This window comes from Mobula birostris, chromosome 8 (assembly GCF_030028105.1).
Source record: "Mobula birostris isolate sMobBir1 chromosome 8, sMobBir1.hap1, whole genome shotgun sequence".
Taxonomy (NCBI): domain Eukaryota; kingdom Metazoa; phylum Chordata; class Chondrichthyes; order Myliobatiformes; family Myliobatidae; genus Mobula; species Mobula birostris.
In genome coordinates this window covers 125436723-125458850 of record NC_092377.1, presented here as the reverse complement: position 1 = coordinate 125458850, position 22128 = coordinate 125436723, and the positions used below count along the sequence as shown (strand labels likewise).

The window sequence follows — 22128 nt, the reverse complement described above, 5'->3', positions numbered from 1 at the left end:
CAGACCATTGATAAAAATATTGACCTGGATTTTGGCTTTAATAGCATCACACTGTGCCCAAAGCACTACATAAATTGGATCTGCTGTGGCTGAGAGAGAAAATGCATAGTCGTTGGACTGAAGCATGTGCTCTGCTTCACTGAGCACATTTCAACAGAAGTTATCCCAGGCAGGAATGTGGACAGGCAGCCGGACATGTTGACATTAGAAACATGGACACAAGGAGCTGAATTATCAAGGAGAAGAAGGAAATCCAATAGAAGCAAACAGTTCAGAGATATAAAACTGATAGACCTTTAATCCCACTCTTAATAAATGTAACATTAGACAAATCCGCCATGGAACATGCACTCAGCGATTACTTTATTAGGGACATCCAATCATCTGGCAGCAATTTAATGCTTAAAAGCATGCATACATGGTCAAGGGTTTCACACCAAACATCGGAGTGGTGAAGAAATGTGATCTAAGTGACTGATTGTCGAATAATTGTTGGTGCCAGACAGGGTGGTTTGAGTTTCTCAGAAACTGCTGAACTCCTGGGATTTTCATGTACAACGGCCTCTAGAATTTACAGCGTGTGGTGTAAAAACAAACAAAAAATAAAAACTGGTGAGCTGCAATCTTGTGAGGGACAATGCCTTGTTACTGAGAGACTCAGAGAACAATGGCCAGACTGCTTAAGCTGACAGGAAGACAACATTAGCTCAAATAACCATGAGTTACAACAGTGGTGTGCAGAACAACATCTCTGTGCATGCAACAGGTCGAAACTTGATGTGGGTGAGCTACAGTTGCAGAAGACCACATAACCTGCAAAATTAGGATAGGACAATCTCTGTTCCACTATTCAATAAATATGACTGATTATTGACCTGATCGTCACTTCCCTCCCCTAACCCCATGACCGTCAAATCCATTAATATCCAACCAATCAGTACTGTCACTGAACACAGGCAGTGTCTGAGTTCCCACCACCTCGCGGGTAGACTCCCCTTCACAGGGAGCCCAGAGCTGGCTGCAATATTCCAACTGTGCAGGCACCTTCTGTGCAAGGAGAATCAGGTCAATGTTTCAGGACCGGGTATGATTTTGGCAAGATATCTCTGCCCTTGAACTTGGATCCCCATACAATTAAGGCCAATGCAGTGCTTACCTTCCACATGCCCAGCGTACCTGTGTTGTAACCATCAGCAATCTGAGCGCAGTGAAGACATTTGTCCCAATATGATATTGCAGCTGCAGAGTCTGGGCCCAGTCACATCTCTGTACGTTACACCCACTCCGCACCCCCAAATGGTCTCTGTCCTCCTCACAGACCCATTTATTCTGCCTTTGTCTGTGACTCCAACATGAGGAGGTAACCTGGTGGGGGGACCCAGCCGGCCTCTGGGACAGCCGTTATTTTTTATCCCCACAACACCTCTCACCCCCTAGGACTCAGATGTCTTGAAGTCCGCGTATTGACGTCATGTGGGAAACGCGGTAGTCAGTCCACAGTAGCAAGGGTGACCCATATCGTCACTAAGTAGACCGATGAATACTGGCCATGGCCCCTCAGCCCTCAGCTGATGGGAACCAAGGTCCTTCTTCCCAACAGCGATGCACTGTCAGAGATTCCTTCAAAACTCCTTAACTCCCCGCCTACAAGGCAGTGCTCCCTCCTCCCCACCCTTTCCACCACATGGCGTAGCCTCTTCACCATCCATCCCTCTGTACTCCCCACTCAATAGCTCCCCCCATTCTCGAATGGCATTCCTTGAGTGATTCTATCTCTTCATTCCGCACCCTGCACCCTCCCCCCACCTCGAATAGAAGCAATGCGATTTTATGTCTGAATCAGCGAGTCTCCAGTTTCCCTTGATATGAATGCACATGATTAGAAAGTAGTTGGCAACCTGGGTCTGTGCGACCCAGTGCTCTGCGAGATTCTGCCATGTAGTTAGCTGCAATATTCCCTACATCATTGGACATCTCCTGGAGAAATAGAAGGCTCTCTACCCCAACCTCCCCCACCCCCTCCACATACCAGCGCCGCGACCCCTCATGCTGGCCCGATTGACTGGAAGTGCAGCTCTACGTATGTGACTGTCTCCCCCCTGCGAACAGGGCCTCCACCGCCGGGCAGTTCCCGCAGGTTGGCGTACACCGGGCCGCACTCCTCTTCCTCTCCAACAGACTTTATTGGTGGGATCTGTCTCTTCCTCTGCCTCTCCGCGTCCTGGGGCAGAAATAAGAGCAAATCTCAATTCTTCATCAAACACCATTGAACTGTTCACACCCAATCACTAAAATAATTCCACAACCTCTGGATTTACTCCCAAGGACTCCACAACTCAGGTTCTCAATATTTGGTTCTAATGTGTTTATTTTTACTGTTTATTTGCAGATTGTTGTCTTTTGCACATTAGCTGTTTGCATCAATGATGTGTGGAGTTTTAACTGATAGTATTTTTCCTTAGTTTTTATTATGAATGCCCACAAGAAAATGAATCTCAGGATAGAAGGTGGTGACATATATGTACTTTGATAATAAATCTACTTTGAACTTTGAACACTGAGGACGATGATATGTAAACGCTGTGAACACTGACTAGTGAATAACAGGCCAGAGCCCTGTTGTGGACACAGTCCTCTTGTTCTTTCCCCCTCCCCTCCCTCATCTCTTCTCTTTCAGTTACTCTCTCACCTCCCAGTTCTCTGCGAGTATCTCATCTTTGTCTATTTTATTCATTCACTCTCTTGTTCCTCTTTCTCTCTTTCCACCTCTGTCTATCTCTCTCTCTCCCTTCTGCTCCCTCCATCTCTCTCTCACCCTCCTTCACTTTTGCTCCCTCCCTCACACTCACTCACTCACCCATGCACCTAAACTCAAACCCGTGGTAGTCTGTGAGCATCGCTCCATGGTGTGACATTCCCCCCTCAATGTCCTTCCCGCTGCACTGTGCTCCCAGTGTCCTGACCTTTACTGGACTGAGCTGTGACCTGTACCTGAGGTGTGGTCAAGCTTGCACTGGAGCTGACGGTGGTGTCCAGGATCTCCAACGCCGTCTCCTTGGTCCGTCTATCCCGTCTGGAACAGCAGAAGGTTGGCCCAGGGTTACAGAACATTAGTGTCAGCCAAATCCACTCCCCGATCCCACCTCACTGTGACATCCAGACCATTTGATACAACATCGTCCACTGAGGCTGTGGAGTGGCACCACTCTGTACCTCCTCCTCCTTCCTTCTCCCCTCTTTCCCCACCCCCTCCCTTCCCTTCTTCCAACCCTCCTCCTCCCTCCTTCCCCTTTCCCATCACCTCCCTTAACCCTCCTCCCCTCATGAGCGACAGATAGAAAAAATATATCTGAAAGTTTAATAGTTTACTTGTTCATTTGGATGCTCACCTGAGGTGCTGACAACTGGCCACTGATCAAGGTGTGACCACCCAAGCGCTGTGTGACCACGGGATGACAAGGACCAGACAGGGAATTCCCAGTCTCCCTCATTGTGCTTTTGGATCTGGAGCTCTCTTTGTTTAGGTTGGTTTATTTTATCATGTAGGTTATGTATAACATACAGACGCGGTGTACGTCCTCCCCGTGACCACGTGGATTTCCTTCAGGTGCTCTAGTTTCCTCCTACATTCTAAAGACGTACCAGTCAGTAGTTTAATTGGTCATTGTAAATTGTCCTGTGACCGGCTCGGGTTTGGGACTGAAGGGCCTGTTCCGTGTTATGTCTCTAAATAAATTATTTTGTCTTGTCTCTTCTGTAGTGTTGATGTTAATTGCCAAAGCATATACAGTGCCTGTAAAACTATTCACCCGCTTAGAAGTTTTCATGTTTTATTGTTTTACAACATTGAGTCACAGTGGATTTAATTTGTCTTTTTGATTGAGCAACAGAAAAGGACTCCTCCATGTCAAGGTGCAAAACAGATATCTACAAAGTGATCTAAATTAATTACAAATATAAAACACAAAATAACTGATTGCATAAGTATTCACCTCCTGTAATATGACACACCAAATCTTGACTGGTCCAGCCTATTGGTTTTAGAAGTCACATAAATTAGTTAAGTGGAGATCTGTTTTTGGAGACCTATGTATGGTCAAGCTGTTTCATCTGACTGTAGTATACAGTGTTTCTAAAATGTATTCACCCTGCCCCTGGAAGTTTTCATGTTCTATTGTTTTTCAACATTGAATCACTTGGACTTAATTTGTATTTCCTGACACTGAGCAATAAAAAAAGGACTTTTGTGTCAAGGCGGAAACAGATATCTAGAAAATTACAAATATAAAACACAAAATAAATGATTGCATAAATATTCACCCCACCCTTTAAAATGATCACCAAGTCATCACTGGTGTGGCCGGTTAGTTTCAGCAGTCACATAATTAGTTATATGGAGATCTGCTTTTGAAAACCTGTGTACGGTCAAGGTATTTCAATTGATTGTAGTAAAAACACACCTGTACCTGGAAGGTCCAACTGCTGGTCAGTCAGTATCCTGGCAAAAACTACTCCATGAAGACAAAAGAACACTCCATGCAACTTTGTGACAATGTTATTGAAAAGCACGAGATAAAAGAAAATGGATAAAAGAACATTTCCATTTCACTGAATATCCTTTGGAGAACAGTCAATTTAATCATCAGGAAATGGAAAGGCTATGGTACAGTTGTAAATCTGCCTTAGCAGGCCATCCTCAAAACACTGAGTGACTGTGCAAGAATGGACTAGTGAGGAAGGCCACCAAGAGACCTGTGAAAACTCAGGAGGAGTTGCAAGCTTTAATGACTAAGCTGGAAGCCATTCTGCATACAAAAGCTGTTGCCTGGGTGCTTCACCAGTCACAGCTTTATGGAAAAGTGGCAAAGAGAAAGCTACTATTGAAAAACTCACCTGAAATCCCAGCTAGAGTTGGCCAGAAGACATGTGGGAGACAGCTGGAAGAAGGTTCTATGGTATGATCAAACAGACTAAATGCATGTTTGATATAAGCTAAGCACTGCACATCAGAAAGCACCATCCCTACCATGAAGCATGGTGGTGGCTGCGACTTGCTGAGGGGATGCTTCACTGCAGCAAGCCCTGCAAGGCTTCTGAAGGTAGAGCGTAAAATGAATGCAGCAAAATACAGGGAAATCCTGATTTCCCAGGAGAACTGGGACTTGGGAGAAGGTTTGTTTTCCAGCAAGACAATGACCTCAAGCATAAAGCCTAAGCTACATAGGAATGGCTTAAAAGCAACAAGTGTAATGTCCTGGAGTGGCCAAGTCAGAGTCCAGACCTCGATTCACTTGAGAGTTTGTGGCTGGACTAGAAAAGGGATGATCACTCACAATCCCCACGCAATCTGACAGACCTTGAGCAGTTTTTTGAAGAAGAATGGGGAAAAATTGCAGTATCCAGATGTGCAAAGCTGAAAGAAACCTATCCACACAAACTCAAGGCTATAATTGCTGCCAAAGGTGCATCTACTAAATACTGACTTGAAGGGAGTGAATACTTATGCAATAATTTATTTTTTGTTTTACATCTGTATTTAATTTAGATCACTTAGAGTTCTGTTTTCACTTTGACACGTAAAAGTCTTTCTGTTGATCAGTGTCAAAAAAGGCCAAATTATATCTACTGTGATTCAATGTTGTAAAACAATGAAAATGAAACAATTTAATGAAAACTTCCAAGGAGGGGTGAATACTTTTTATAAGCACTGTATACCACCACTATGTAGGATGTAACAATGAATGTGAATGTTCGTTGGCTGCTAGTCAGTAGAGGAGACAGGGACAGGAACAGATGCAGACCTGATCAAGCAGTCACCCCCAGGGAGACAGCAGAGGGTAGGATTTGAACACTCCCCACCTACAATTTCACCTGGCCCCACAACACCATCTCTTTAGTCAAGAAAGCACAGCATGTCTCCATTACCAAAAGAGACTGAGCCGTGTGAGGCTACCTTTTCTCTCTATTCTAACCAATTTTTAACAGGAGCTCCATCGAGAGTATCCAGTCCAGCTGCATCACTGTCTGGTACAGCAATTGAAAAGCATCTGATCACAAGACCCGACAAAGGATTACAAGGGCTGCTGAGATGATCATCGGGGTATCTCTTCCACCCATCCAAGATGTTTACCAGGACCCTTAGGATCGTCAAGGATCCCTCCCATCCATCCCACAATTTCTTTGACCATCTTTTCCCCCTCCAACCCCCACCATCAGGCAGAAGGAACCGTAGCATTATGAGAAGGACTGTTAGGATGGGAAACAGCTTCATCCCCACTACTGAACTCCCTGCCACCACCCAGATCTCATCACTTATGAAGTGTCGTAAATGCACCTTATGATCGATGTCAATGTTATGGAGTATATTTTACTTATTTGTCAATTTATTTGTGGTAATGTTGCTTTATGTGTTGTGTGTGTTATATGCATTGTGTTGTATGTCCTGGGTCCAGGGAATGTTGTTTCATTTGGCAGTATAAATGTATACAATTGAAATGACAATAGAACTGAACTTGAACGTTTATCTGGACTTACTTTGGGATGTACTTGTAGATGAAGAATCCAGCCAGTAGCACACAGAGAACGACATTGATCATGATTAACACTGTGATCCAAAGACCAGAGACCAGCCACTGCTCAGGATCGGAAAAATCTGCAGAAAGTTGCAAACTCAGAACCATCATGTTCAACTGCTTCTTTAGTACCAAAATCATCTCCAAAAGTTGAAGCCTCAAAACAGCATCGTTATAGACCTGCATCACTCAGGATGTGCCTTCTTCTCATTGCTACCATCAAGGAGGAAGTACAAGATCCTGAAGATACACACTGATGTGTGAGGAACAGCTTCATCCTCACTGCCACTGCCTCACGATTCTTTCCACTTCTTTGCTCTCTCTTTGCACAACTTATTTAATTTAATTTACTTACTATAAATATATATAGTGCCTATAAAAAGTATTAATGTTTTATTGTATTACAACACTGAATCACTGTGGATTTAATTTGGCTTTTTTGACACTTTCATGAGTGTCAAAAAAGACTCTTTCATGTCAAAGTGAAAACAAATCTCTGCCAAGTGATCTAAATTAATTGCAAATTCAAAACACAAAATAATTGATTGCATAAGTATTCACCCCTCTTTAACATGGCACACCAAACCATCACTGGTGCAGCCTATTGGTTTTAGAAGTCACATAATTAGTTAAATGGAGATGTGTTTTTGGAGACCTATGTTTGGTCAAGGTACTTTAATTGATTGTGGTAAAAATACATCTGTACTAGGAATGTCCAACTGCTTGTGAGTCAGGGTGCTAGCAAAAACTACACCATGAAGTCAAAAGAGTACTCTAAGCAACTCCCTGAAAAGGTTATTGAAAAGTACAAGTCAGGAGTAGGATACAACAAAATTTCCAAGTCACTGACTACCCCTTGCAAAACAGTTAAGTCAATCATCGAGAAATAGAAAGGATATGGCACAGCTGTACATTTGTCTGGAGCAGGCTGTCTTCAAAAAGTGAGTAACCATGAAAGAAAAAGAGTAGTGAGGGAGGCCACCAAGAGACCTGTGACAACTCGGGAGGAGTTACAAGCTTCAGTGGCTGAGACAGGAGAGATTGCTCATACAACTGTTGCCCGGGTACTTCACCGCTTGCAGCTTATGGGAGAATGGCAATCAGAAGGCCACTGTTGAAAAGAAACTCACATGAAATCACAGTGACAGTTTGCTAGAAGGCCTGTGGGAGACTCTGAAGTCAGGTAGAAGAAGATTCTAGGGTCTGATGGAACCAAAATTGAACATTTTGGCCATCAGAATTAACGTTATGTTTAGCCTAAGCCAGACACTGCACGTCATCAAAAACACACCATCCCTTCAGTGAAACATGGCGGTGACTGCATCATGCTGTGGGGATGCTTCACTGCAGCAGGCCCTGGTAGGCTTGGAAGGTAGAGGGTAAAATGAATGCAGCAAAGTACAGGGAAATCCTGTTAGAAAACCTGATGCAGTCTGCTAGAGAACTGGGACTGGGAAGAAAATTTGTTTTCCAGCAAGACAATGACCCCAAGCATAAAACCAAAGTTACACAGGACTGGCTTAAAAACAACAATGTTCAAGTGCTTTAGTGGCCAAGTCACAGTATAGACCTCAATCCAATTGAGAAGTTGTATTTGGCCTGGAAGAAGGCGGTACAATTGTGATCCCCATGAAGTCTGACAGAGGGTGAGCAGTTTTGTAAGGAAGATAGGGACAAATTGCAGTGTCCGGATGTGCAAAACTGAAAGAGATGGATCCATACAGACTCAAGGCTGTAATTGCTGCCAAAGGTGCATCTTCTCTAAGTACTGACTTGAAGGGGGTGAATACTTATGCTATCACATATTTTGTGTTTTATATTTGTAATTAATTTAGATCACTTTGTAGAGATCCATTTTCATTTTGACATGAAAGAGTCTTTTTCCGTTGATTAGTGTCAAAAAAAAGCCAAGTTAAATCTACTGTGATTTAATGTTGTAAAACAATAAAACATGAAAAGTTCCAAGGGGGTGAATACTTTTTCTAGGCACTGTATATTTATTTCTTATTGTAATTTATAGATATTGTACTGAATATTGCCATGTAGTCCTGCAACAAAACAATCATTTGAGAGCATGTGCCAGTGATATTGGACCTTATTCTGATTCTAATGTAAAATCCAGGACATTTGGCTTTTCATTTTGTTGGAGAGAGAGATCTATGTGTTCCTTCTGGACCTGACTTGGGCTTTGTCCTCAGCACATTGTGGGAAATGACTAAATCCTTGGATAAGAGCAGTGGGGTCTTAAAGGAGAGTGGAGAGTGCGAATCCCATCTCACTGGTACATTTCACCATTCCAATGTGTTCCTCAGCTTGTAATGTATGGTTGTCATCTGGTCCCATGTGTTCTTTCCTGATTTTACTTGGGCTTTGTCCTTCGCACATTGAGGGAAAAACCTAAATCCTTGAAAAAACGCAGTAGGGTCTTAAAGGACAGTGGAGAGTGTGATTCCCATCTCACCATCCCAATATGTTCCTCAGCTTGTGACCTGGTCCCAAGGGAAGCAGGGCAGCAGTCTGTACACAGCAAGATTCCATAACTAGCAATGCAACGATGACCATTAGTGGGATTGGGATGCTGGAATAAACTCCCCTCTGGCCGTGCGATCTCTCCCAACTCGCCGGAAGGGAAGACAGATTTTGCTCAGGTGGAGCTCAAGTGGAGGATGGAGGGAATTGCTGAGGTTAGGGCTGCACGCTACTGAATGGGGAATATTCCTCATTGATATCCTCACCTTTCATCCACAGGCACACTGTGAACATGACCTCTCCATGCTGGTTTCGGATGGTACAGAAGGCGGTCACATCCTCCTCTCCCTCGACACCCAAGGTCAGCGAGCCAGCCACCAGTTGCCCATCTTCCACCTGCCACGTCTGGAAACGACCGTGCGTCTGGTTCCCACTGAGGTTGGCGAGGGGGAGATGCCAGGTGAGCTCTCCAGGAGGGTTCGATCTGGCTGCACACACACATGAGATGACCTCGGAGGTCCGAGTGCATCCTGAATCCGGAGAAATCTCAGGCTTATCTGGGAAGAAACAGGCAGGAGATGTTGGTAGCACTGCTGTATTGTAATGGTACAGTGTTATTTTGAAGTCTTTGCTGTCCTCTGTTGGACACCCCTTTCCATTCTCTGTAAACTCAGGCTGTCTCCATTTTGATGCATTGGATCTCCTTCCTCCACATTCAGAGATGCTCAACTGCGTATCACTGTTGTAACGTGTGATTGCTTGAGTTACTGTTACCTTCCTGTCAGATTGAACCAGTCTGGCTATTGTCCTCTGACCTCTCTCATTAACAAAGAGCTTTTGCCCACAGAACTGCCACTCAATGGATTTTTTTTCTGTTTGTTCTTCACACCATTCTCTGTAAACTCTAAAGAGTACTGTGCATGAAAATTCCAGAAGATTTGCAGATCCTGAAATCATCAGGCCCTTATTTAAGGACTCTGTATACTGATACTTCATGCTAGTTATTTATTAAGAGTTATTTATATCTGCATTTTCACAGTTTCTTCACAGTTAACAGTTACTGTTCTATGGATTTCCTTAGTATGCCTGCAGAGAATGGTTAAAATCACTTTGATCGTATTTCTTCCCCATTCCAATACTTGGTCTGAACAACAATGGAATCTCACCACATCTGCATGCTTTTATGCATTGAGTTCCTGATACATGATTCGTTGATTAGAATTTGCATTAACGAACAGATGTACAGGTACTTAATAAAGTGGCCACTTAGTGTGCATTGTGTAGCAAAGGACAAATAGTCCACTGACTTTGTATTTCTACTCAAAGATGTAGCAATGCATCCACTTACACTCCACACTGAGGGTGATGGCCCTCTCCGCTGTCCCGTGTTCATTCTCTGCCACACACTGATAGTCTCCGGCATGCTGGGGTGTCACCGGAGGAAACTCCAGCCACAGTTCGTTGCTGGAACTTGTTGTGTTCAGTATGACACCGTGATGTCTCCATGTTAGATTAGACACTGGAAAACTCTGGACCGAGCAGAGGATCAATGTAGAAATCCCCTCAATCATATTCACCCAGGAATTGTTCACGTTTTTGGGAGAAGTGATTGAGAGATTCTGTGGGGCATCTAATAAAGACAAATAAAGAGTTAAGTATGAGAACACACAGTGTAGAACAAGATTCCACGTGTCAATCAGCTGAATGGCTTCTGCGATCAATTCCATTCCACTTTTGCAATGTGTTCCAATATACATAGAATGTGGAAAAGTACAGCTCAGGAATGGCCCTTGCGACTCATAATGTTATGGTGAGAGAATTATTCTAGAAACCAAATCCCTAACTAAGCTAACCTATTCTGCCTACAAAATGTCCATATCCCTCCATTCCCTGCACATTCATATGCCCATCGTAGCGCCTTTGAAATACCTCTACCTTCACCACCACCCCTGACAGAATATTACAGGCTCTCTCAGATCGCTGTGTAAAAAAAACTTGTCCTGTGAATCTTCTTTGCATTTACGCCTTCTTGCCTTCATTGCATGGCCTCCAATATTGAACATTACAACCCAAGATAAAAGATACCGACCGTCTATTTTTGCCCTCTGGAGAAAACAATCTATATGTCCAAATTTTCCTTATTGCTCATGCTCTGTCATCCAGACAGCATCCTCTTCTTCACCCTCTCCAAAGCTTCTACACCCTTCCTATAATGCGGTGAACAGAACTGAATGCAATACCTCACATGGGGTCTAACCAAAACTTTCTTCAGTTCTAACTTAAACTCACAACTCTGGAACTCATAAAGGAAAACATGCCTCACACTTCCTTTACCACCCTATCAAACTGTTGGCAGCTATGAACGCACATCTCCAGATTCTTCTGATCATCAACATTGTTAAGGGTCCTGCCATTAAAAGTTCCTGTAGCTTTACACCTGATCTTCCAAACTGCAACACCTCACATTTGCCTCAATTGATCTCCATCTGCCACTTCTCTGCCCCAGTCTGCATCTGATCTATGTCCCACATAATCTTTTGGAAACCTTTTTCATTATCTACAGCAATCCCAATTTAGCATACGGCAAATTAAATGGGCCCACAAGCTGGGACGCTGGGCTCATGTCCACAACAAGGAACTTCTCCCATCCTCACAACTTCTCCAATCTGTTGGAAGCTTCTGAACAGCTACTCATCATAAACTCAGCTGTTCTGTGGTAGGTGTGGGTGGGGTGAGGGAGTTTGGGTTTGCGGGATATCAGGGTCAGTTCATTCCTCCTGTTGGTCAGCCTTGCTCAGCCCCGTGTTAGGTAAAGTGGGGAGAGATGGGTTACACGGGGAGGTGCTGAAAGTCTCTGGAAAGGGCAGAGCAACATCACCAGGGTCCCGTGTCTGGTGTTTGTGGCAACTGATATTCTATGAGCATCTAAGCTGAGCCCAGAAGGTCAGACAGAGTTCTACTGCATATCACTGCTGTAATGTGTGATTGTTTGAGTTACTGTCCCCTTCATGTCAGATTGAACCAGTCTGACCTCTCTCATTAAGAAAGTGTTTTCACCTGCAGAACTGCTACTCAGTGAATTGTTTTCTGTTTGTTTTTCACACCATCTCTGTAAACTCTAAAGATTATTGTGTGTGCAAACTCCAGAGATCAGCAATTTCTGAAATCATTAGGCTCTTGAACAAAAGAAGATATTTACAGTCATTTAAGGACTCTGTATACTGTTATTTCATGCTCATTATTTACTAAGAGTTATTAATGTCTGCATTTGCACAGTTTGTTTACAGATAGCAGCTCCTGATGTTTACAGTTTACAGGTACTGCTCCATAGATTTCCTAAGTCTGCCTGCGGAGAAAGAATATCATGGTTGTATGCGGTGACACGTATGTACTCTGATAATAAATCTCACCTTTGACTTTGTACTAAAACCACCCTGTCTGACACCAACAATCACTCCATGGTTAAAGTCACTTTGATTGTATTTCTTCCCAATTCCAATAATTGGTCTGAACAACAATGGAATCTCTTAACCACGTCTGCATGCTTTTATGCATTGAGTTACCATCACGATTCACTGATTAGATATTTGCATTAACGAGTAGGTGTAGAGGTACTAAATAAAGTGGCCACTGAGCGTGCATCGTTTATCGTAAGATAAATAGTCCGCTGACCTTGAGTTTGTACTTGGAAATGTTGCAATGCATCCACTTACACTCGACAGTGAGGGTGATGGCCCTCTCCGCTGTCCCGTGTTCATTCTCCGCCACACACTCATAGACTCCAGCCTGCTGGGGTGTCACCTGAGGAAACTCCAGCCATAGTTCATTTCTGGAACTTGTATTCAGTGTGACACCGAGATGTCTCCATGTTAGATTAGACACTGGGAAACTCTGGACAGAGCAGAGGATCGATGTATGAACCCCTTCCTTCATATTCACCCGGGAATTGTTCATGTTGTTGGGAGAAGTGATTGAGAGATTCTGTGGGGCATCTAATAAAGACAAATAAAGAGTTAAGTATGAGAGCACATGGTGTAGAACAAGATTCCACCTGAATAATTTCTGCAATCAATTCCACTCCATTTTTGCAATGCGTTCCAATGTACATAGAATGTGGAAGAGTACAGCTCAGGAACAGCCCCTGTGGTTCATGATGTTATAGTGAGAGAATTATTCTAGAAACAATAAAAACAATAGAAACAGGTAGGTTTGCTAGCATGGTTCAGGAGGGTTTAAACTAATTTGCGAGGGGGATGGGACCCACAGCGATACAGCAGTGAAAGAAGTGCATGGAGTAAAGCCAGATCTGACATACAGAGAGTCTTTGAGGAAAGAGAAGCAGAATAAATGGTGTTAAGACAGTAAGGTAGAAGGGCTAAAGTGTGTGTACCTCAATGCAAGAAGCATCAGGAACAAAGGTGATGAACTGAGAGCTTGGTTAGCTAGGCTAACCGGTCTATAATTCCTCGGTTTCTCTCTCCCTCCTTTTTTAAAAAGAGGGGTTACATTATCCACTCTCCAATCCTCAGGAACTAGTCCAGAATCTAACGAGTTTTGAAAAATTATCACTAATGCATCCACTATTTCTTGGGCTACTTCCTTAAGCACTCTGGGATGCAGACCATCTGTCCCTGGGGATTTATCTGCCTTTAATCCCTTCAATTTACCTAACACCACTTCCCTACTAACATGTATTTCGCTCAGTTCCTCCATCTCACTGGACCCTCTGTCCCCTACTATTTCTGGAAGATTATTTATGTCCTCCTTAGTGAAGACAGAACCAAAGTAATTATTCAATTGGTCTGCCATGTCCTTGCTCCCCATAATCAATTCACCTGTTTCTGTCTTAGGGGACCTACATTTGTCTTTACCAGTCTTTTCCTTTTTACATATCTATAAAAGCTTTTACAGTCAGTTCTTATGTTCCCTGCCAGTTTTCTCTCATAATCTTTTTTCCCCTTCCTAATTAAGCCCTTTGTCCTCCTCGGCTGAACTCTGAATTTCTCCCAGTCCTCAGGTGAGCCACTTTTTCTGGCTAATTTGTACGCTTCTTCTTTGGAATTGATACTATCCCTAATTTCTCTTGTCAGCCACGGGTGCACTACCTTCCTTGATTTATTCTTTTGCCAAACTGGGATGAACAATTGTTGTAGTTCATCCATGCAATTTTTAAATGCTTGCCATTGCATATCCACCGTCAATCCTTTAAGAGTCATTTGCCAGTCTATCTTAGCTAATTCACGTCTCATACCTTCAAAGTTATCCCTCTTTAAGTTCAGAACCTTTGTTTCTGAATTAACTATGTCACTCTCCATCTTAATGAAGAATTCCACCATATTATGGTCACTCTTACCCAAGGGGCCTCTCACGACAAGATTGTTAATTAACCCTTCCTCATTGCTCAAAACCCAGGTAGGGGGTGGGAATTTGAAGGGAGATATTACAGGAAGATTTTTTACTCAGAGAGTGGTTAGTGTGTGGAATGCACTGCCTGAGTCAATGGTGGAGGCAGATACACTAGTGAAGTTTAAGAGACCCTACTAGACAGGTATATGGAGGAATTTAAGGTGGGGGCTTATATGGGAGGCAGGGTTTGAGGGTCGGCACAACATTGTGGGCCAAAGGGCCTGTACTGTGCTGTACTATTCTATGTTCTATGAAATAAGTCCAGGACCAGCCTATTGGTTCAAGGTGTCTCACCCTCCAAGGAAGGTGCTGTAAAGTTTGATGGCCACAGGCAGGAATGACTTCCTATGACGCTCTGTGCTGCATCTCGGAGGAATGAGTCTCTGGCTGAATGTACTCCTGTGCCCACCCAGTACATTATGTAGTGGATGGGAGACATTGACCAAGATGGCATGCACCTTAGACAGCATCCTCTTTTCAGACACCACTGTGAGAGAGTACAGTTCCATCCCCACAATATCACTGGCATTACGAATGAGTTTGTTGATTCTGTTGGTGTCTGCTACCCTCAGCCTGCTGCCCCAGCACACAACAGCAAACATGATAGCACTGGCCACCACAGACTCAGCATCATCCGGCAGATGTTAAAGGACCTAAGTCTCCTCAGGAAATAGAGACAGCCCTGACCCTTCTTGTAGACAGCCTCAGTGTTCTTTGACCAGTCCAGTTTATTGTCAATTCGTATCCCCAGGTATTTGTAATCCTCCACCATGTCCACACTGACCCCCTGGATGGAAACAGGGGTCATCGGTACCTTAGCTCTCCTCAGGTCTACCACCAGGTCCTTAGTCTTTTTCACATTAAGCTGCAGATAATTCTGCTCACACCATGTGACAAAGTTTCCTACCGTAGCCCTGTACTCAACCTGATCTCCCTTGCTGATGCATCCAACTATGGCAGAGTCATCAGAAAACTTCTGAAAATGACAAGACTCTATGCAGTAGTTGAAGTCTGAGGTGTAACTGGTGAAGAGAAAGGGAGACAAGACAGTCCCCTGTGGAGCCCCAGTGCTGCTGATCACTCTGTCGGACACACAGTGTTGCAAGCACACGTACTGTGGTCTGCCAGTCAGGTAATCAAGAATCCATGATACCAGGGAAGCATCCACCTGCATCGCTGTCAGCTTCTCCCTCAGCAGAGCAGGGCGGATGGTGTTGAATGCACTGGAGAAGTCAAAAAACATGACCCTCACAGTGCTCGCTGGCTTGTCCAGGTGGGCGTAGACACGGTTCAGCAGGTAGATGATAGCATTCTCAACTCCTAGTTGGGGCTGGTAGGTGAACTGGAGGGGATCTAAGTGTGGCCTGACCATAGGCCGGAGCAGCTCCAGAACAAGTCTCTCCAGGGTCTTCATGATGTGGGAGGTCAATGCCACCGGTCTGTAGTCATTGAGGCCGCTAGGGCGTGGCGTCTTAGGCACAGGGATGAGGCAGGACATCTTCCACAGTACAGGAACCCTCCAGAGCCTCAGGCTCAGGTTGAATACATGGCGAAGTACTCCACATAGCTGAGGGGCTCAGGCTTTGAGCACCCTGGTACTGACACCATCCGGTCCTGCAGCCTTGGTTGGGTTGAGATGTTTCAGCTGTCTTCTCATCTATTCAACCGTGAAGCCCACCATGGTGGTTTCGTGTGGGGGAGGGGTATAGTCATGAGAGCAGGGTGGGTTACTTCTCTAACTTGCATTAATGCCGATCCTCCCCTTCTTACCCCATCCCATATTTATTTATTTATTTATATTCCCCCCCCCCCCCACCACCACCTTTTTCTCTCTCTCTGTCCCTCTCACAATAACTCCTTGCCTGCTCTCCATTTTCCTCTGGTGCTCCTCTCCCCCTTTCTTTCTCCCTTGGCCTCCCGTCCCATGATCCTCTCCCATCTCCAGCCTTCTATCCCTTTTGCCAATCAACTTTCCAGCTCTGAGCTTTATCTCTCCCCTTCATATCTTCTCCTATCATTTTGGCTCTCTCTTCCCCCTCCCACTTTCAAATCTATTACCATCTCTTCTTCCAGTTAGTCCTGATGAAAGGTTTTGGCCCGAAACGTTGAGTGTGCTTCTTCCTGTGGGTGCTGTCTAGCCTGCTGCGTTCCACCAGCATTTTTTGTGTGTTGCTTGAATTTTCAGCATCTGCAGATTTCCTTGTGCTCTCATTAACAAAGTGTTCTCGCCCACAGAACTACCACTCAATGGATTTTTTTCTGTTTGTTTTTCACACCATTCTCTGTAAACTCTAAAGACTATTGTGCGTGAAAATTCCAGAAGATTAGCAGATCCCGAAATCATCAGGATCTTGAACAAGAAGGGATAGCTACACTCATTTAAGGACTCTGGATACTGTTATTTCAGGCTCATTATTTAGTAAGTGTTATTTCTGTCTGCATTTGCACAGTTTGTTTACAGTTAACAGTTACTGTTCTATGGATTCCTGAGTATGCCTGCAGACAACGGTTAAAGTCACTTCGAACAAATTTCTTCTCCATTCCAAAATTTGCTCTGAACAACAACAGAATCCCTTAACCATGTCTGCATGCTTTTATGCATTGAGTTGCTGACACATGATTCGCTGATTAGATATTTGTATTAACGAGCAGGCGTACAGATACTTAATAAAGTGGCCACTGATTGTGTCTGTGTATCAAAGGATAAAAAGTCCACTGACTTTGCATTTGTACTTAGGGATGTAGCAATGCATCCACTTACACTCCACAGTGAGGGTGATGGCTCTCTCCGCTGTCCCGTGTTCATTCTCTGCCACACACTCATAGACTCCAGCCTGCTGGGGTGTCACCTGAGGAAAGTCCAGCCATAGTTCGCTGCTGGAACTTGTTATGTTCAGCATGACACCGTGATGTCTCCACGTTAGATTAGATACTGGGAAACTCTGGACAGAGCAGAGGATCGATGTAGGAAAGCCTTCCTTCATATTCACCCGGGAATTGTTCATGTTGTTGGGAGAAATGATTGTGAGATTCTGTGGGGCATCTAATAAAGACAAATAAAGAGTTATGTATGAGAACACACAGTGTAGAACAAGATTCCACCTGAATGATTTCTACAATCAATTCCACTCCATCTTTGCAATGCGTTCCAATGTACATAGAATGTGGAAGAGTACAGCTCAGGAACAGCCCCTGTGGCTCATGATGTTATAGTGAGAGAATTATTCTAGAAACAATATCGCTAACTAAGCTAACCTATTCTGCTTACAAAATGTCCATATCCCTCAAATCCCTGCATATTCATATGCCTAGCTTACTGCCTTTGAAACACCTCTATTTTCACCACGCCCCCGACAGAACATTGCGGGCTCCTTCAACTCGCTGTATAAAAAGGAAACTTGTCCTGTGAACCTTCATTGCATTTACGCCTTCCTGCCTTCGACGCATGGCCTCCAATATTGAACATTACAACCCTAGGTAAAAGATACTAACCGTCTATTTTTGCCCTGAGTTCTCCACTCAGTCTCTGGAGAAAACAGTTCTTATGTCCAACCTTTCCTTATTGCTCATGCTCTGTCATCCAGATGGCATCCTTTTCTTCACCCTCTCCACCCTTCCAATAATGTGGTGAACAGAACTGAATGTAATTCTTCACATGGGGTCTAATCAAAACTTTATTCAGCTCTAATGTAACTTCACAACTCTGGAACTCATAAAGGCAAACATGCCTTACACCTTCTTCCCCACCCCATCAAACTTTTTTGGAGCTATGAACTCACATCTGCAGATTCTTCTGATCATCAACATTGTTAAGGGTCCTGCCATTAACTGTTCTCGTCATGTTAGACATGATCTTCCAAACTGCAACACTGCACACGTGCCTCAATTCATCCCCATCTGGCACATCTCTGCCCCAATCTGCACCTGATCTGTCTCCCACCCAATCTTTTGGCAACCTTATTCTCTATTCACAACAACAGCAACTTGGGACATTTTAACTTTAGGAACTGGCAAATTAAAAGGACCCATGAGCCGTGAAGCTGGGCTCATGGACAACAAGAAGGAACGTTCCTCATCCCTACAACTTCTTCATTCTGTCGGAAGCTTCAAACGATGGCTCGTCATAACCTTGGCCATTTCGTGGTAGATGTGGGACACTGGAGATCTGGGTGGGGTGAGGAAGGTTGGGTTTGTGGGATATCAGTGTCAATTCATTCTTCCTGTTGGTCAGCCTTGCTCACCCCCTGTGTTAGGTGAAGTGGGGAGTGATGGGTAACATGGGAAAGTGCTGAAGGTTTCTGGAGAGGGCAGAGCAGCATCACCAGGGTCCCATGGCTGGTGTTTGTGGCACATGATATCCATGAAAATCAAACTGAGCTTAGAAGATCAGACAGAGTGAGAGCAGGCAATACAGGTGGGATCAATCTGTCCCACAGTAAGGGCCAAGGTATAGGTGTGTGTGTGTGTGCCTGAATGAGTTCTATATGATTCTCTCTCATTCTCGCTCTCTCTCTTTCTCCAGGTAATAGTGTGTGACTGTGTTTGTGTGTTCATGTCTACGAATATGTATGTTTCAACCACGTGAGGGCATGCTTACATTGAAATGTAAATCCATGTTTGTGTGCCTTATTAACACCTGTGCGAGGTCTGACACCAATTTATTTCCACGGCCATACGTTCCTGAACCCACCCACTTTGTTTTATTTATTTTGTTGATGAAATGTATGTTAATTCACATTCATCGTGTCTATATTGAAACTCTGCTGTTGCTGCGAGAAGATCGTTTTCGCGGCATTGATACCCCGTGATGGCCCGTGATAATAAACAAACTAATATATATCTCTCCCTCGCACATGTGTGTTTGAGACAAGTGAGTAAATGGTCACATGTTGCTGTGTGTGTCATCACGTGTTTGTGTGCCTTGTAGATCTGTGGACTCACTGACGGAATGAGCTAGAGGGAGGAGTGAGAGAGAGGGGAGTAAGGGAGTGTGCTGGAGGAGGGGATGGAATGATGTGTAGGCAATAATTGAGGGTCGAGGGGGAAATGGTTAATGCAGGAAGAGTGAAAGAAACTGAGAACAAAGAGAGAGGGTGAGGGGGAACTGTGAGGGTAAATCTGTGTCTGATAACGTGTCTGCATCTTGGAGGCACATCTGTAAACTGAGTGTGTACTTGCACGTGTTCTATCAATGTGGGCTTTTGCAGTTAACCACGTGTGTGTATGCATCACATTTCCTTGTGTGATCACACACGTGTGGAGCTAGTGTAAACTGTCCCGTGATTAGGTTAGGATTAAACTATAGGATTGCGTGGCGGTGTGGCTCGAAGGTCTGGACAGTCTTTCAGCGCCATATCTCAATAAATAGATAAATAAATTTAGAGAGAACTGTTGGGCGATGTCCATCCACTCACATTCCACAGTGACGGTCACTGCCCCCTCCGCAGTCCCGTGTTTATTCTTTGCCACACACCGATAGTCTCCGGCCTGCTGGGGTGTCACCTGAGGAAACACCAGCCACAGCTTGTTGCTGGAACGAGTTCTGTTCAGTGTGACCCCGAGATGTTTCCACCTGAGGTCTGATGCTGGGAAGCTCTGGACGGAGCAGAGGATCGATGTAGGAATCCCTTCCCTCATATTCACCCAGGAATTGTTCACGCTGTTGGTAGAAGTGATTGAGAGATTCTGTGGGGCGTCTAAAGACAAACAGATGGTTAACAGTGCAACAGTTTCGAGACAATAAAAGATCATAAATCAGTTTTAGAAGTGAGCGGGCCCTGTTGGGACACGACTGCACAACAAGAGATCACGGAGTGAGTTGGAGACAGGTCTTTGTGGACTTGCGTGTATAAGGAGCATTTGATGGCTCTGGGCCGATACTCACTGGAGCTTATAAGAATGAGGGGGAATCTCATTGAAACTTAGTGAATATTGAAAGCGTATACCGGGAGGACGTGGAGATAATGTTTCCTGTAGCGTGCAGGTCGAGGACCAGAGGGTACAGCTTCAGAATAGAGGGACGTCCATATAGAAAGCAGATGAGGAGCCAATTCTTTAGCCAGAGGGTGGTGACTCTGTGTAAGTCATTGCCACAGTCGGCTGTGGAGGACAAGCCATTGGGTATATTTAAAACGGAGGTTAACAGGTTCTTGCTTAGGGTGTCAAATATTATGGAGGAGACCAGAGAATGGGGTTGAGAGGGATAACAAGTCAGCCATGATGGAATTTGCCTGGAAAAGTCAATTCACCAAGTGGCCTAATTCTGCTCCAAGGTCATATGGTCAATGGTCCAAATTCCTGATCACAAGCTCACAACCAAGGACAGCCCTACACTGATCACGATGAAAGTGTTGTCCAGTTTGAAGTGCAAAAACGAGGAACAGTGCGGTATCGGAGAGACAATGCTGAGGGAGCGATGTGGGAAAGGATACAGTGCTGAGCATCATCAGTGGATCATTGTCACACCGAGGGAGTGCCGTATTGTCGGGGGGGGGGGTGATACTGACATAGGGTCACACTGTGGGAGGGACAGTACTGATGGAGGCTGACACTGTGAGAGGGGCGATACTGGGGAAAAGTCACACTGCAGGAGGTGAAATACTGAGGAAGAGTCACACTGTGGGAAGGACGATACTGAGGCGGAATTACATGGTGGGAGGAGTGATACTGAGGAAGAGACACATTGAGGAAAAATCACACTATGGAGGGGCGATACTGAGGAAGAGTCACACTGTGGGAGGGGCGATACTGAGGAAGAGCCACACTGGAGCAGCGGCAATACTGAGGAGGGTCACACTGTTAGAGATCTGTCTCCTAAAGTTGAACAGCGGCAAAGTCCTAAAAGAACGGGTTTCGAGACCTCCAGAAGGTTTTGAGAGTGTGGGTGTCATATTGACAGTGGACTAGAGCGGTTTCTTTTATGCGAGGACTCGGTTTTTGAAGTTTTCGGTCTGTGTTTCTCGTGCGCTGAGCAGTGGTTGCAGCTGACGGATTGCCAAAGTTCGCGTCTTTAACTTTGTCCAGAGCGGGAACGGATTAATTCCCTTTTGAAACAGCGGAAACCCCTCTCGTTTAGCTTGCCGAGCCCTGGGCGATTGGGAAGACTTCAGAGCGGCCGGAGGAAGAGCGGACTGACCTGGGAGACACCTTTGTCTTTGCAGCAGCACGGATGGCGCTAAGGTTTTCCAACCAGACCGATATCCCAGTCTATCCACGGATAACTCCCATTTCCCTTTCCTCTCTGAACTGTTACTTTTTGAAAGATTATTTGCTGGGGTCTCGCTGTGTTTAATGCCAGCGGCGCTATCGAATTTTGGACTGAGCTGTGACCGTCGTGGAGTCGTGCAGCTCCAAGATGTCGGCATCGGAGTCATATGCGGAGACTGCGAGCTCTGGGGTTACATCTCGCGAAGTGGGTCACCCTTTCAGATTAATGGCTCGAAAAATGCTGTATTGTACTGTACCAACTTCAGTCAGTAGGAATGACGTTTTAAAAACCATGGCTAAGACAACTGAGGGTCGTGAATGTGTTGTTGCATCTCAGAAAGTGAACGGGAAGACCATTTTCTATCTGCGGTCTTTGTTTCTTGTCCTGAGTAGGGAGTTACAGGCGGGGACGGTTTCCATTACGGTGGAACCAATGTTGGTCCCTCTGCAGATGGTTATATTTTCAGACGTCCAC

At 44.7% G+C, this 22128-nt stretch overlaps 1 protein-coding gene across 2 annotated transcripts in view; it reads right to left on the bottom strand.

Annotated features, from left to right (window-relative positions):
- Positions 1-297: 297 nt before the first annotated feature.
- Positions 298-22128, bottom strand: part of LOC140201664 (myelin-associated glycoprotein-like) — a 38816-nt gene continuing 16985 nt past the window's right edge. The window contains exons 5-12 of one of the 2 annotated variants that reach the window (XM_072266126.1): positions 19862-20143; positions 17209-17490; positions 12755-13033; positions 10390-10671; positions 9308-9598; positions 6535-6652; positions 2992-3073; positions 298-2221 (exon numbers count right to left, since the gene is read on the bottom strand). In XM_072266126.1, the coding sequence (XP_072122227.1) occupies positions 2045-2221; positions 2992-3073; positions 6535-6652; positions 9308-9598; positions 10390-10671; positions 12755-13033; positions 17209-17490; positions 19862-20143 (1793 nt within the window). In that variant the 3' untranslated portion in view covers positions 298-2044. Of the gene's footprint in view, positions 2222-2991; positions 3074-3389; positions 3631-6534; positions 6653-9307; positions 9599-10389; positions 10672-12754; positions 13034-17208; positions 17491-19861; positions 20144-22128 lie in introns of those variants that run through there. The other variant, XR_011886924.1, reaches the window with a different exon arrangement.